Below are 17,424 nucleotides of genomic sequence, written 5' to 3' on the forward strand. Positions count from 1 at the left end.
GTGCCCCAGAAGAAAACAGTTAACATCACAGTGAGTTTTCTTCTGCTCTTCTTGAACACATATGAACACATATATACATGTGTGTATGTATGCATGTGTGTATATACATAGAAACATATATACACACACATTATATATATACATATATATATATTCTTTCTACTAGATCCTTAGTGTGCTGTGTCTTAGAGCACATTCTCTTAATTTCTGACCCCCATTCACAAAGCCCAATGGGTGCACAATGGGTGCACTATGCTTCCTTCACCTTACCATGCTCGTGGACCAGGCTATTTCCATTTTCCTAATTATAAAAACCACACTAAGGAGACAGTTAATATTTGAAAAACTGTACACAACCCTATAAGGATTCCTATAGAACAGATTGCTTGAAGACAAATTATTGCATCAAACTTCATATGCATATAAATTTCAGATCTTGCCAAATGATCTTGAAAGAGGCAGTAAGCAATTTCTCTTTACTGCTTCTCTATTTCCCCAAGTCCTTGCTAACACTGAATATGCAATCTTCACAATGTGATGAACAACTCGACACTGTAATTTTAAAAGTCTTTGGTAACCAGCACTGTCAGCCATCTTTTCTATACTTAATAAATACCTGTATTAACTAACCTTCTTGCTCATATTTTTTCTCCTATTCTTTTAGGTGATCCTTTTTCTTACTTGATTACAGAATTCTCTATGCATCAACATTAGCCTTTTTACAGTAATACATTTTGCCGGAGTTTTCTCTGGCTTTTCCTGATGTCTGATGAGTATATTTTAGCTTTGTTTATAATATCTTTTATTGCACAGAGATATTCTAAATTTGCTTGCTGCCTTGCATGTGTTAGATGCTGTTCTTTAAATTTATTAAATCTGCAATCTAGAAATCACTCTTTCTTTCAACTATAGATCATAAGAAGCAGCAGCCAATGTTTTAATCTATGCCTTCATGGGCACTCATACCCAACAAGATGGTGTTACATGTTCTAGAGAAATGGGAACTTTGTAACCAAGCCATTTCAAGTAATAGTGGTGAAGACAATTATAAACTGGGGAGGTTTTTGCTGTTGTTTTCAACAACTACAGAGCTTTCTAGGGCTTTAATGTGCTCTGAATCATCATGACATACGTCTAGGCAGTCACAGGTACACAGGACATTACAACCTAGTTGGTCAAGGACCATCTTGATCAGGAAGCACCAGGCAGATGTAGGAAAATTCAATGTCCTCAGGACCCAGCATGCAGGAGGAAAGTGTGATGGGGATCACGCAGTGTGCTGGAAGTGATGAGCGGCTCTTACAGTTATGATGCTGTGTTAGCAAATAGGACCTGTCTGTATGTCACATTCTCTCAGAGTATAAAGAGACCCTCAAACTGTAGCTATAACCCAAGAAACAGTTGTCTAAACACATCAAGAAAACAGCTCCTTTTTTTCACTATTATTATCAAAGAACACAGAACCCACAGAGACTGGCTATAGATCCCATCTCCCCATCTGGCCCCTACATTAGATTGGGTCCAATTCACATGCCCAAGTATTGACATCATCAGGTATGGTAAAGGAGGATGATGTCATTTAAAGCACATTGTTATGATGCTCAGCACACCTGCCCGCTAAGGTCAACCAAATCACCCATTCTCCAGTGACTAGATGCAATACAATGTGCCTTATCATGGTTAAGACACAAAACTCTCAGCAAAGCCGGGCGGTGGTGGCGCACGCCTTTAATCCCAGCACTCGGGAGGCAGAGGCAGGCGGATCTCTGTGAGTTCGAGACCAGCCTGGTCTACAGAGCTAGTTCCAGGACAGGCTCCAAAACCACAGAGAAACCCTGTCTCGAAAAACCAAAAAAAAAAAAAAAAAAAACAAAAAAAAAAAACAAAACTCTCAGCAAGTTAGGAAAGCCAGGATGAGAGTGTCTATAGTAGGGCTCTGGCTTTGGGGATCTAGGCCTCCCTTCAGATCTGTGAAGTCATTCAACAGTGTCTGCATCTCTGGGAATTGACATAAACCCAAACATCTCTACACAGGAGCTCTCTCAGGAATAGCAAGGTTTATCCGAAGGAGCCCACCTCCTGATCTCCCAACTCTGGGCTAGTAAGAAATTCAAACAAGTCATGTAGCTACCGCCTTTGATTCAGAGGATGCTTTTTAACACAGTGGGAAGGTAGGAAAGCACATCTGGTCCAGACAGCCCCACTGAGAAAAGGCAAGCATGCAGTTCTCTTGTCTAGTGAGAAGAGTCTACTTGAGAAATTGGCCAAAGCTACTGTGATGGTTTAAAAGAAAATAGCCCCCAAAGGGAGTGACACTAATGGGAGGTGTGGCCTTGTTGGAGTAGGTGTGGTCTTACCAGAGGAACTGTGTCACTGTGGAGGCGGGCTTTGAGTTTTCATCTAAGCTCAAGATACCACCCAGTGTCCCAGTTAACTCCTATTGCCTTCTGATCAAGATGAAGTCATCGCCATGTTTGCCTGCATGCTGCCATGCTCCCTGCCATGATAATGAACTAAACTTTTGAAACTATAAGCCACCAACTCAATTAAATGTTTTACTTTATAGGAGTTACTGTGTTCATGGTGTCCCTTCACAGTAATAGAAACCCTAACTAAGGCAGCTACTGCCCAACCTAGCACTAATCACAAGAGCCCTGTCTATGGTCTTCCTTTGAAATATCTGAGCTGACTACAGCAGTTGACTACTACCACCAACAACTCCTAGAAAGAAACAGGCCAGTCACATAATTTATTGGAGACCTCTACCTGTTGCATGTCTGAGGCCTGGAAACTGGACACAGACTGGCTTTGTAGATAGGCTAGCCACCCAGGTATGGCACAGCTTAACTGTAACTTACTGCTGCTGCCCTTACATCTACTGTTACACATCAAGTGTTATTGTAGAGTTTTTACTTTCATTCCATAGTATATGTTCCTATATTGCACATTATTTTAAATATACATGCACACATAGATATGGTGCCAATATACTCATGTAAGAGAAGTATTATTCATAGGGTTTCCAAGTAGGAACCATTACTGGAAAGTTCCTAGGTACCACATACCTTACACGAAATATCTTGTTTAATTTTAGTAACTATTCTGAGCAGAAGAATACTGTCATCCCAATTTACCAGTGAGGAAATTGTGGTACATAGCTGTTAAAAAAAATTGACAGAAGTCATAGTGACAAGCCAGGATGTGTCCCAGACGGCCCAGCTGACTCTTAACCAGCATGCTCTCCTATTGCCCTTCAAGGTGAATGAAAGGCCTCTGTCTTGGCAAACTAGGGCATTTCTGTAGGGTGTAGAAGGGTGATTTGGGAAAGAAATGGATTAAAACTACTACATATTTTGTCTATTTTCTATTTTGAACAGAAGTACAGTTCTACTGACATTCATTAAGTCAAGGACCCTCCTCATCAGACACACACACATATATACATATATATATATATACTATGTGTGTGTGTGTATATATATATATATATATATATATATATATATATATATATATAAAAGAATGGACATCAGGAAAACTTTAACCAGATCAGTAAGTAATCTTATGGAAACAATTGAATTTTCTTCCTTCCTCTGTTAAAGGCAAGATACAACCCTTGAGAAGAGACTTGCACCAGCCCCAACACAATGCTTGTCTGTCTCAGACACAGGAAGATGCTGGAAATCAGTACTTTCTAGATCCGTGGTTCTCAACCTTCCACATGCTTAAACCCTCTAATACAGTTTCTCATGTTGTAGCGACTCCCAACCATAAAATTATTTTTGTTGCTATTTCATAACTGTAACTTTGCTACTCTTACGAATCATAATGTAAATATCTGATATGTGGGATATTTGATATGCAACCCCACAAGGAGTCAAGACCCACAGGTTCAGAACCACTGTCTAGATAGCTGTAACCTAGAACATATCAACCACGTTGGCAAGGGAGGAAAGAGTAGAAATAGTACCAATTGATCTCCAAACTCTGAGGGGCTTCTATGTTGAGTGTTTCCAGGTATATATTAATTCCACCCCCACCCCAAGTGGCTACCATTGCTACCAAGAGATAAGGCATTATTTCTAGACATGTGTATGAGGAATACACAATCACAAAACAAAGCTTGACATCATTCTCATCCTGTTACTACAGGTGTTTCAAGCAAACACTAGTCCCTCTCTGCCAAGTTTCAGTCCTTTTCAAGGTTTAGCCAGAAGACAGACAGTCGAGGTCCGTGGAAATAGGAGATACAGTGTCACAGGAATTCACCACAGCATGGCCGCATGAAGGCCGCTTCCTTGGAGATACTGAACTGTCTTGGGGGAGAGCAGATGCACCACTGCCTCGAGGTTTGCTCATTGCTACAGTCTTTGGCTGTGAACCCAGGATGTATACAATTAGAGCTGAGGCTCCTGGTCATCACCGAAGAACCTCCAAAAAAAGTGTCCGTTCATAAACAGAATATATTTCATGGTTTAGACACTGAGAAGATCAGAGAACTCTGGAACATGAGTTTTTCCATCGTTTTTACAACTCAATATCACGTTGGCCCCCAAGATTGGCAGGAAGCAATAGGACTCAGTGCTTAAAGTAGCAGGGTATAGGCTAATGATGTAGCCCAGAGATATATTCCTTGCCTACTATGGGCAAGACCAAGAGTTGATCCTGAGCATGGTGGGGAAGGGGAGGAGAAGTAGGAGCAACCAAAGCCACAGTAGCAGCATGAAAAGGTAGACTGTCTGCCTTCAAGTTCAACAGAAGTCTACAGCTGTTTTGTTTGTTTGTTTTGTTCTTTTTTTTTCCAAGACAGGGTTTCTCCATAACTTTGGAGCCTATCCTGGAACTAGCTCTTGTAGACCAGGCTGGCCTCGAACTCACAGAGCTCTGCCTGCCTCTGCCTCTCGAGTGCTGGGATTAAAGGCGAGCGCCACCACCGCCCAGCTTTCACTCCAGCTTTTTGATTGGGACAAATTTGCCACAGAATCAGTCATTTCCAAACGTTACCCCAAGCATGAAATATGTGGTTGAAAAAACAGGACACATTTAAAATAATCACTTGAAGAAAACTTCCTGGTTTTTTTGTTTGTTTTGGTTTGTTTTTGTTTTTGTTTTTTTTAAATACAGAATCTCATCCCCCTTGCTCTGGGAATTCAGGATGTAATCTGTGAGCCATATCTCAGGAATGCATGAATATTGGCCTGTTAGTTTGGACTTCTAGGAATTTTAGAGGAATTTTATACCAATTATAAGGGAAAATAAAGCTATTCTAAAGCAGCTTGCCTTCACGACTGGACATCTGACCATCTTTCTCTTGTGTAGCTCTCATCTGCCTTTTGACAGAAGATTTGGATCTTTAGTGAAGCTAGTCTACCTACCATTGATGGTGACTGAGAAGTCAAACTCAGCTTTGCTGCAGCTTTCCTTCAAATCTAAGAACAAGTCTCTCCTGGCTGTGGTTAAGTTACTCAGCCTCTCCGAGTCTCCCTTTCCGCATCTTCAAAGCCGAGATAGAATATTTACGTTACAAGGTGTTGTTGCAAAGATCAAAGGAACTAACAATATCTGTAAAGTTTCTACTTAATAACATGGCATGTAACAAGTGATAAAACACAAAAGAAACAGACCAAACACAAAAGGAAGACAGGAGCCTGTTTTTACCATGCCTTCATTCTACCAATAGGTGTTTGAGCATTTACTGTTGCCAGCTGCTGGTGAACGCCACCACCTTTCTGGGCACTTCAACAGCTGTCAGCATGAATGCCAGAAAGACATGCAAGAAAGCATGGCATTGCCAACCAGCTATTCACTTCATTCTGCTGGCACCATCACAATGGGTATTACGCAGTATCATGAATGGAGAGGAAAAGGTGACAATTGCCTGCTCAATTATCACCATGTTCCCTTCGCTCAGTGCAGCTACATGTAGATCATGAGTGTGGACTGTTGAGCCTGTCAATCCGCCCTCAGTGTCATCAACCCTTAAGACACAGCTTAGGCACACCGAGACTTCTGAACACGTGACCTATTAATGAAAAACGCTCAGAAGACTTTGGCCCAAATCATTCCCGTGGTAGAGAGAAGAACATTGACTTCGGAGTCAGGAGGCTTTGATGTCATTAAATACTAGCTCACCCGCCTACCACTTTGGGCAAGTCTAATTTGGGGCGAACTTATTAATTTATAAGCCTCTGTGAACACTGGGGACCATGGTTCCCTGCAGATTTCTGATTAGATTAATAACACTGTATGTGAAGAGCCGAGCTCCACACCAGGCTTATATTAGGTACTCAAGCCCCTGGAAGGCATTTGCTTTGTTTTTCTTTTTTCTTTTTTTTTCTATTCTGAACAACTGGCTTTAACGTCATGGTTTTGAGTGAGTTGTTGCCATGCCAACAAAGAATAAAGAAAACCACAGAAAATACCTCACAAAGCCAGAGGAGCCTTCAGAACAGAAAATAACTTGCTTAGGCCCCAACACTTACAATGGACAAAGCCAAGATTTGAACTAGACCCTCTTCACTTATAACTAAGGCAATCTTGAACAAGGGATTGTGCCCTAAGTGGCTACCTATGTGCAAGTGTTCAGTTTGGAGCAGAAATGGAAATGAGAGGCATTCTCATACAGACTTGCCTGTGGGCCAATAGGAGAGAAGCAATTCCTCAACTGAGATTCCCTATGCCTAGAAAGCTCTATGTCAAGGTGACCAAAACTAGCCAGCACAACGACTAACAATTATTTGCTAAATTAATTTAATTGCTAGAGGATGTAACAAGCCTGCATTTCGTGTTTTGCACAGATTACTTCCTTTAACCCTACAAAAAATCCTCACAGTGCGGATTGACTTCTTATTTTACAAAAGGAAAAATCGAGGCCTAGAAAACAAGGTAATATGCTTAACACTGAAGGCAACATGGCCATGTGTGGAAGACTGACTTCCCACTAAGGCTTCTCAGCATCAAAGTCACAGAGCACCCTCATACTGTGAAGGCCATAGACTGTAGAAGATTCCTTGTGTAGGGTTTGCCAGCATGATCTTGACCTCCCGCTTGTTTTTAGCCCATTCCTCACTCCGTAAAACAGGCTTACATTGTCTTCCCATGGCAGTGCTCTTAATATTTGAGATGGGTCTAAATCCCTCCTGATAACTTTTCAGGAGCCATATAAATAGCAGGAAAGTACCTTTGACTTTATGCAAATCCCTGAAGCTAAATTTGGCCATTGGAGCAAATTTTAAAACGAGATAAAGCCCCATTTGCATGGCGCAGGGGTGGAAGTCTCGAGAAGAAACCAGCATAATCAGGAAGAGTAAGGCTTTTCTAACAGTTTGCCCAGACAATAAGAACCGGACTCAAATGACTTATGCACAAACCGTAGCAATCGCATTAGTTTCGCACGGTTGTACGGCATTTTATAATCTGTTCTTTTGCAGAGATTGTTTCTTGCATCCTCCTCAAAGAGTGCAGTGTTCTATATGAAGAATCAGAGGCTAAGAAGTTGCATGATCTACATAATAAATAGTCCATACAATCCATAAAGAAGATTCCCCTTAAAACCCAGGCTTCTGATAGATAAATGCTCACTCCCCACTCACCACTCCCTATGTCATTTCTTTCTTCTTCCTTCTTTCCCTACTCTACTCTTTTCTTTTTTCTCCCCAAAAAATACCTGCAGTTCATCACAGGGAATTGGGTGTAAAAACTGGGCAAAATAGCTCTAGGATGGCCTTCTCTGTCTTCATGGCACTTCTACCCATTTGGGCCTTGGCTCCATTCTACTGTCCTCCAGAGAGCTTTCTCTCTCTGCTCATGTCTTCTTGAAGATTCTCTTGTGAGAACTGGTCCCCCTTGCCCCTCACTGATTATCCTACCACTCCTGCTGCTTCTACCACTGTGCAGCCTCTGGACGATACAGGCCAGGTGGGAGCCAGGCCCACCCACACCTCACTTCAGGCTACCCCTGTTCCAGCTGTCTATTTTGTCGTAGTAGTTTTAGGAATATAGAAACTATGTTTTTAAAGCAGCAAGGGGAATATTGGGAAGGCATTTTTAAAGCTGGCAAAAGGAAAAGGGGGGTGAAAACTGTAAAGTCAGTGGTCCTAACTAACTCCAAGGACATCGTATCTATGGTGGGCACTGAATGAATGGTGTCAAGCATGGTTGAGTGCAGTTGTTGGAGCTTTGTTTTAAGAGCTGGGCAAGAAGATCTAAAGCCTGGCCAACCCACTTGCCGGAAATGAAGATTCAAGGAAGGCTGTCACCTGGCTGGACTACAGCTCCCACACTGATGCTGTGCATTTGTTCATCCCATCACCTTTTATCCAGTACCCACATCAGGACCCTCGGAAGCTCTGAGGATATAAGAAGCATGACTCAGGTACCTGTCTATTATTTACAGGTTCTCAAATTTCATTAAATTCAAAGAAACAAATAGATCAATTGTTTCCAAACTTTGCTTCATGCTAAAATCTCCTAGGGAGTTTTCTAACCATCATCACCCCCCATTATCCTAGTCACAGTCTGTACCAGTTAAATAAGAAAATCCAATGATGATAATTAGGCATCTAAAATTATTAATGGTCTTATGTGCAAAGTTTGGTACTCAAGGCACCAGCAGCAATGCCCCCAGGCAGATGTTACCTCTGTCTCGTCACCTCCTTACTCCCTAAATGCTCCTTTATTAATAATTCCAGCCAGATATGAGGTGATCCTGGGCAGGCATCATGGCTATTGTTTGTTTTGTTTTAGAAGCAATCTGCATTAACCCATTGATCCAGATAAATGTGTTTGGGTTTTCTCTATTCAGAAAACATCAGGCCAACTTCCACCCCAGCTCTAGCCCTTGGGAGTTAAGGCTATGAAACTTCAATCACAAGTTGCTGATTTTCCCCCAGCACAGAGAGAGCTTTCAAGATGTCAACAAATTTGTATCGTGTGTGGGTGAGCACCAGGAACCTCTGTTAGATGACCCATCCTCTATCTTAGCCATTGAGAAGACTCTAATCCCAAGAGGATACCTGAGCTGATGGTGATGAGAACTAAAAGCAGATTATCGGTGCCCCAGTGAAAAAGACCACCACACTTCCAGCCTCACCATTGGAAGAAGCCAGGTTTAGCATTTTTCTCTCTAGATAGCAAAAGCTTCAGAATTATTTCAAGGGGAAATACTGATGCATCCATGGGAAACAAGCGATACATCAGTTTCCTCCCATCAGCAAAGTCCCTGGTCCTCACAATCCTAAAAGCACATTGCCGGTTCAGCCCTTCAACTGGCATCAGACAAAAGCATACAGTTCTGAGCATGCAGTCAACATTGGGTAGCCAAGGGCAAATGTAGAGGCATCTTTCTGTCACGTGAACCAACCTGCAGAAGGATGGTGGTTTTATACTGGCTTTTCATCAGGTTGTTGATGGATTCAAAGAGCCGTCTCATAGATTCTTCAAACTCCATCTGTTCTTTGCCTTCATAAAGCCTGTAAGAAGACACATCTGGGTCATTCTCAAGCCAGTTGGCCAGACATCTGAAAGTGTGCACCAGCTCCAATCTTCTTTTCCAATGTGGGAGATGAGGGCTTGTGGGGAGAGTGAGGAGCTGATGCTGTAGCTGACACAGAGAGGAGCCTCAGGTGCTCCATGCTAACAGGCACCTTTGGACCTGCCTCTCTTTCACCTTCTTTTTCCTTTGAAAATCCACAAAGAAAGGAACGTTATCTGAGACCTTGGATTTTCAGTCTTTTGGAAGCCCCAAGGAAAAATATTTAAGTGTGCTGTCCTTTCTACTTAGCCACCACTTGCTGGTCACTTGAACTCCCAGAGCCTCTCCTGGGGTCATGGCCAATGCTCTCCTGTCCCCTCAATTCAGAAGAACACTTATTACCTATTTCAAAACTGCATTCCTCTGATTATAAAGATCCTTTGTTGTCATTGTAAAAACGAATGTTAAGATAACAGGAAAATATAATTTACAAAACATACCCTCGTTCACCTAACCAAGGGGATCAGCTTCTATGGGCATGGTGGTGTTTGTCCTTCCAAGGACTCAGGTCCTCTCCTAATATAAACATGGGCTGCTGCCTGGAATCCATTCCCTCACAGAGCCTGAGCCTCTTCCCACAGCCCTGCTCAGCCCACGGCTTCTCCAAACAAGCTTTTTATCAGCAAGCATGCAATATCCACAGGCTAATCTGTGGCATCCAGTGTGAAGCGCACACGAGAGCACTCTTGTCCTCAGCTCAGATAAAGAGTGCCTCTCCTGTCACAGCCCACACGTCAGGAACCAGCCTGAGCCTGTTCTGGTAAAGGTGCTTTCCTGAGATAAAGCACTGACACACTTAAACGGGTTTGCTCCCCTTCCCCAACAGGGCAGCCAATCACAGCCACTTCACTACTGTCTCCTCCATGAGATCTCCACCTAATCTCACCTTCTTTCTACCTTCCTCTGGCTCTCTGCCTCAGCTTGCCATCTTCAGCCTCCTTCCTTCCCTCCCTTCCCCTCCCTCCCTCCCTCCCTCCCTCCCCTCTCTCTGGGACTGGGTCTTGCCTATACTCCCCTTTGCCCCTTGTATTCTAATCACATCACTCTTTTCCTGTCTTTATCCCCCTGTCTTTCTTCCTCACTTCCTCCCCTACTGGCCCATCTCTTACTCTTTCCCCTGCTAATAGAAAGCATCAATCTATCAACGTGGCTCTTTCTGGTTTGTGGCACTGAGTTTGTCCACTCCCTCCCAGACTCATTAAACCTACTGATTGGCTGCCCAGGATTTCTGCACAGATGTCTTTTCTCTGAATAAGGCATCCTGCCCTGTATATTTGGATGAGTGATGGAAGTGGTTTTAAACAGGCCCTCTTCCCTGCTCCACTCACAAAGATGGTGTCCAGCCACAGTTTTCTCTGCTGGATGACCTACCCATCCTCCTTCTACCCTCCATAACCAAGAGGTCACATCAGATTTCTTCCCCCTACCTGTGGGATTTGGCATTTTTATTTAAAAGGAAAACATTATCATGGGTCTTATTGGGGCTGGAGAGACAACTCAGTGGTTAAGAGCACTTGCTGCTCTTGCGGAGGACTTGGGTTCAGTTCCCAGAAATCACAATTAAAGAAAAAAATAAAACAAATTCATCTGAAAGTTCAGTTCCAGGTGATCCGATGCCTTCTCCTGATCCCTGGTGACACTGCACACATGTGGTATACTAACATAGATGCAGGCAGAATACTCATACACATAATAACTCTGTTCTTAAATGGGCTTTGGTGAACCATCCTAACAGTAGAACTTCAGGGTTCAGAATGCTTACAATCTCCCCTGAAGAGATCCTAGGGACCATCCTGGGTCCCGATTGCACTGTATCTCCTTAAATCTATCTGAGTTTTGTAAGCTGTACAACTGCCTGTAGGATAAACTTCCTTCTTTGCATAGACCGGCCCCAGCTCCTTTTGTTTCAACTTCCCTGTAGTCAGACCTTCACAGAGTACAGCCTTTTCTTGTAGCTCCCTGGGCATGGGTTCAAAGTCAAGAATTGTTGGGAAGTCTAGTAAGCTGTTAGTCCATGCCCCCAACCGGACCAGTGAAGAGACAGGAGACCAGAGTGGGGAAGTGACTCAGAATCACTGTCTTCTAAATATTCTTTCACTGAGGCGAGAAGGACAAGAGACTTGCACAGCAAACCAAGGACTTGCCCCTGATCACTGCCTTTGTAGGACACTGGATTTAGTTTCTACCTGCAGGAGATACAATTTGCTCTAGATCACAGGGGGTACACAGAGAGTGAACCAGGACTCAGCACCGTTCTCCTATGCTCTAAAAGGGACTCTAAAAGGGAAAGGCAGGTGATGCTAATCCCACGAAGCCTAGACTTGGGGTCCCTGCCCCAGTGCGAATCCAGCCTGTTTCTTTTACATGTCTAAGTTAAGTGTCTATGTACCACACTCAAGCCAGGGCTAGAAATAGGTACTGCGCCTGCCTGGCTTCCACAGAGGATAGAGAGTGATACGCATCAATTCAGGCAACAGCTGGGATGGGTGACCTTGCAACGGTTGAGAAGAAAAGAGGAATCTGCTTCCTGGAAATGACTTTACGGTGGTCATGTTCCTTCATGTACTCCCTTCCTGCCCCCCCCCCCAAAAAAAAACCCTGCTTTTCTGGACTCTTACTCCCCTTGTTAATAAATGGAAGATATAATGCTCATGCAAAGGGTTTTTTTCTAAAATAGTTTTGCTTATTTTCATTTTATGCATATGAGTGTTTTGCCTTCCTGCATGTCCATGCACCTCTTGTGTACCTGGTGCCCATGGAGGCCAGAAGAGGGCATCGGCTCTCCTGGAGCTCGAGTTACAGACTGTTGTGAGCCATCACGTAGGTGTTGGGAATTAAACCTGGGTTATCCACAAAATCCCCCAGGGCTCTTAACCTCTGAGCCAGTCCCACAAGTTATTTGGAGGACAAAAAACAAAAATGAGTTTTGGGTGCTTAATATTTTAGCTGTCACTTAATAAGTGCTTAACTGAACCCCAGCAATCATTGTTGCTTGCTGAACACAGGTGTGCTCATGTTGGCAAGCTCTGATTTGAGTATAAGTAAGTAAATAGAATATTTGAAGTAACTAGGGACAAAGGGGAAAAAAAACACAGGCGTTTTAGACTATATGGAAGAGTTAACTGCATGGGGGCGGTGGAGTTAGGTGTCTGGGCATTCCCTGGGAAGTCCAAGGAGAAAACTAAAGCCTCATCTAGCTTACAGGCCTTAACCATATCCTTGAAGTCAAGGGCACGGCAGATGGACGCTCTACATCGTTTCTAGTCCTTTCTCTATATCTTGGATTTGTAAAGAAAACATTTATCTTTTTTCTGGCCTAGAACATTAGACAATTGCTTCTGGAACCAGCTGAGTCTGCCAGGGAACAAATTATTGAAGGGCCCTGAGGCCCTGACCACAAGGAAAACTAGAGCAGCCCGGGAGGCAGGGCGTGCAGGTGTTACCAGCGCAACCGCAGCCAGCACTGCGGCTGCCGGGGCTTGTGTAACTAGCACAGCATGCTGGGAGATACCGCACAGCTGAGCACTCATTAAACGCAACAGGGCCCCATATGGTGTGCACAGTGCCTGGCGCCACCTCTTCCACGGGAAGCCTCAGATGCCAAGTCCTGAACAGCAGCCCAGGGGAGAGGGGCCTCAACAAAGCAGCCTTAGTCTGGGAAAAGACAAAGGAAGAGGGTCCCTTTCTTTCCATACCTCAACCAGTTTTAGATGCCCTGGCTAAACCATCTCCAACAGGCACCTCCCCGACAGCTTCCAGACTCTCTGCGGGAATATAGATTCTTAGACAAGACTTCTGGGGTCCCAAACCCAGCTCCATCACTTATGTTTTCTTGACTAGTGAAATACTGCTCCCTAAGGTTGTTCAAAAACCAAATATAAATGGTCTGCCCTTGGCCCAAGGTGGGGTGAGGAAGAGGTGCTTCCAATTCAGAATGTTTCCTGATATTTCTGCATCTAAGGAATGATCCACCTCTAGATGGGAAAGCTGTTTACAACCCATCTGTATGTTAAACACAAAAGGTGAAGGTAATTTTATACACCGCTTTAAATGATTCTGTACAGAAAATGAAGCCTCTTGGTATGGAATTTTCTACATGTAGAGTTAGGTTGGCACTGAGAAAATTTTGGATTGTTGGAGCATTTGAGATTTCAGGCATTAGGGTAAAGGACACTCCCACCATGCTCCTCCACATGTGAAACCACCAACAGCCAAGAACATGGTCGGCAGCTGGTAAATACTAGCTATCACTACAACTCCTCCCGTTTCTCTTCTGGATCCATCGTATTCGGCTTCCTGAGACTTTTGGAGAAGATGTCAGCATTTCCATAAAAGCTGCCCCTCACTGAGCATACCACACGCAGTCACTGCACTGGAGACTAATGGGGAAAAAAACCTAACACAGAAAAGAGCCCCATGTCAATCACTGACCACCGTACACTGAGAAGGAGCAGATACTAGTGCTGTCACTCAGTAGCCACACAACTCAGGCACTGGGCTGGGCTTCTCCTTGGTAGCTCCTCTCTGCCTTGTGTCCACTCCTCCTATGCTACCCCCCGCCCCCACCCCCGTGCCTCTGTCCCACCTCCTTCCCTCCTTGACAACATCGGAAATGAACCTGAAAGTTTAGTCCTCTGCCCAGCACCGTTCCTGCCTCTCACCCTGTCAAATTTTTGCTTTAATTTTTTTCTTGGGAAGACACACACCTCACATTTCACAGGAGTCCAGGAAAAAGATTAAATTAATTGAAAGCTTTTTAAATGAAAATAAATCTATTTTAAATGATTTCGTGATCCTCTATAGAGCCAGGAAACGTCACCCAAACAGTGAGAGCCACTACATCATTGAGTTATCTTGCGTACAACGGCGGGATACTTTTGTGCCGCAAGATAGACACCAGGCACTCAATGAATGTTCAAGAGAGGCTACTTCCATACAGTGAATTCCCCGTGTTGACTGATGTACATTCAATCTACCATTCATTCCCAGCGACACAGCACCTAAGACGGTCCTGTCAGGGAGCTTAGCTTCCATGATCACTTATATGCTTGCTTTCTCCACCAGGATAGAAGCCCCGGGACAGATACTAAAGCATTTTGTGTCATAAGAGTCTCATCTCCAGCAAAAGACCCGGACTATTAAGAGCAAGTTAGAAACAAATGATAGGCCACAGAGTAAACCAATCTTGCGCTTGATTGTGAGTCTGCGGATAATGTCTTAGTACATTAGAACTGAGTTGTATCCTTCTCACTTTAAAAGGAGCCCACCAAGCTCCCAAGCATGGTCTAAGAGTTCTCTTTGACTAAACAGCCTGCATTAATATCTCTTTTACTATGAAATAACTATGGCTACAAGAAATTGCTTCTTACTAAGCATTTCCTAGGCTTTGATGGTTTCGATTCACATGGCAACCCTATGATACACTTGCTATGACCATTATGTGAAAAGGACATAGATGCTCAGCTGTGTTTCACTCAGTAACAAATGACATAACCATCACTGGTGCCTATGAGTGTCCCTGGGTCCACATTTCACCCCTTTATGCACTAGATAATGTCACCACTAAGAAACAGAGCCTGACAATGGCCAGCATAGGAGCTAGAGCAGGTGGGCACGTGGGGGTGCATCACTTGCTTCAGGGATGGCTTTGGGGGACTGATGGAGGCGGCTGAATAAGTGGTTCTGGCCCTTTTCTAGTTAAACTCTAAATCTAAGGTAAGGTAGCCCAGCTGTGCTCCTGCATCTGATTCCATCACTTGTTTTCTTATGCCAGCCTGCCCAGTGAGCAGCTCCTAGTTTCTGAAGAGTGCTTTCTCCAGACCAGAGCCAAGGACTCGAGTGTACTTTCTCTCTCTTCCTCCCCTCCCTTCTCCACATCTGTCTTTACTGCTTCACTTGAGTTGAGAATAATTATAGCCAAACAACCTGTCTGAGTAGATCTGAAAATTATCCTTGCACATAACAATTCCTCCGACAGAACAAAACTCAATACGCTCTGCAGGCTTGTTTAACATTAATGCAGCAGGGCAAGAAAGGTCCGTGAAAGAGAGGGGTCCATTTCTTATCCACCTTCCCTCTGGAAGGTCACTGCCACCACCCCACCCTTCCCTAAGCACCAAGACTTATAGGCCTGAAGTAAGATCTTGATGGTTGAGACACAGAATTTTGGTACAATGAGCTGGAAGTCTGATATCTTACTAACAGTCACCAGAGAAAAATCTCATTTGAAAAGTGACATGCTTGAAGTAAAAACAGTTCTTCTGCCAGAAGAGAATGAATGAAGCAGAAATCTATAAGGAGGGGTGGGATGCATATGCTACAGTCAATAGCAATGCGAGCTGTTAACTGGCCCTTCTGGCCAGAGAGAGCCCCACACAGGCATTATTTCACCGAACAGGCAGAGCTCAGATTGGCTCCTGGTGCCAGTCCTTTCGTCAAAGACAAAATTATTTGTGCTTGAGTCCTTGCCTCTCCAGAGGGTGACAGCTAAAGAAGGATTGCCCTTCAGGGCAAACTGCAAGGCAACAACCTGGAGAATCGTCTGTAAATCACCCCTGGGGAGAGTGATTTGTGAATGGGGGGAAGGAAGACGAACTCAACATGCAGAGAATCTGCTTTGAAAAATGTCAAGATTGAATGCATAAACATTAATGTGACCACTGAAGAAAAAGCGCCTCAGGTGAAGAGTAAGCAGTCTGAATAATAGTAATATATATAAAGAAGCTAACAATATGGGGGCAAATGAAAGAAAAATAATCCACCTATAGCATTCATTTTACTTCTGAGTTATGGCAACCCTGTGTGATAAATTAATAGTTAAGGAGGTAATAAGATCCAAGCAAAGGCTTGGAAGGAGCTGTAAGTCACGAGCAGCCTGTGACGTGTGTCCTGTGCCATCCTTCATCCTACTGAGAGGAGCCACAGGCTTTCTATCATTTGGCAGGAACCACCGAGTCACATAATTCTCCTTTTAAGTAAACTTCTCCATTAGCATGAAAAATGGTGTTCCAGGCATCTTTACTCTGATATAATTAGAAATTGAATGTTCCCAAACAACGTTTCTAAGGATAGAAACATGTATATAGTCCTTCACGCTTCAAGATACTTAGAGAAGATCTAGATTGCATCGCTGACTTAAAGGGAAACGCTAATCTCTGCCGGTGTCTGAGTTCACACTCTATGGACCAGTTGGTGTAAAAGTGTGGTGCTGGAAGAAACTAGGTACTTCCTGTATGACTTACCATCTTATCCAATAGTTATTTCTTTGAATAACATACTAGGCCTCTATGAAAGCTTAAGACAACAAAAATAAGTTTTCAAGTGATCACTCACACGCAGCTAATAAAACTAGAAACCAGTGTTGTCTTAGCTACTAGGGTTTCTCTTGCTGGGCTGAAACACCATGACCAAAAGCAACTTGAGGAGGGAAGGGTTTATTTCACTTACATTTCCATATCATAAATTCATCATTGAAGGCAATCAGGGTAGGAACTCATAAAGGGCAGGAACCTGGAGGCAGGAGCCGATGCAGAGGCCATGGAGGAGTGCAGCGTACTGGCTTGTTCCTAATGGCTTCCTCAGCCAACTTATAAAACCCAGGACCAGGCGTCTAGGGGTGGCACCACCCACAATGGGCAGGGCCCTCCCCATCCACCACAATTAAGAAGATGCCCTACAGGCTTGCTTACAGCTGGCGCTTATGGAGGTGGTGTTTTCTCCATTTGAGGTTCCCTCCAGAGGGCTCAGATGGTTCTACTTGTGTCGACTTGACATAAAAACTAGCCAGGACAGATGTATTAAGTTGGTAATTTAGTTACCTCTTAGGAAAGGGATAAGTGACAACTGTCCCATAATACACTTGCATAACGTACAGATTTTTAAGCAAGAGAATA

The 17,424-nt window shown here is 43.7% G+C and overlaps 1 protein-coding gene across 1 annotated transcript in view; it reads right to left on the reverse strand.

The window, feature by feature from the left end:
* Dock2 (dedicator of cytokinesis 2) overlaps positions 1–17,424 on the reverse strand; it is a 413,359-nt gene that overhangs the window by 294,606 nt on the left and 101,329 nt on the right. The window contains exon 23 of the mRNA XM_057774274.1: positions 9,362–9,470. Within this exon, the coding sequence (XP_057630257.1) occupies positions 9,362–9,470 (109 nt within the window). The remainder of the gene's footprint in view (positions 1–9,361; positions 9,471–17,424) is intronic.

The sequence above is a fragment of the Chionomys nivalis genome, chromosome 7 (genome assembly GCF_950005125.1).
Source record: "Chionomys nivalis chromosome 7, mChiNiv1.1, whole genome shotgun sequence".
NCBI classification, from domain to species: domain Eukaryota; kingdom Metazoa; phylum Chordata; class Mammalia; order Rodentia; family Cricetidae; genus Chionomys; species Chionomys nivalis.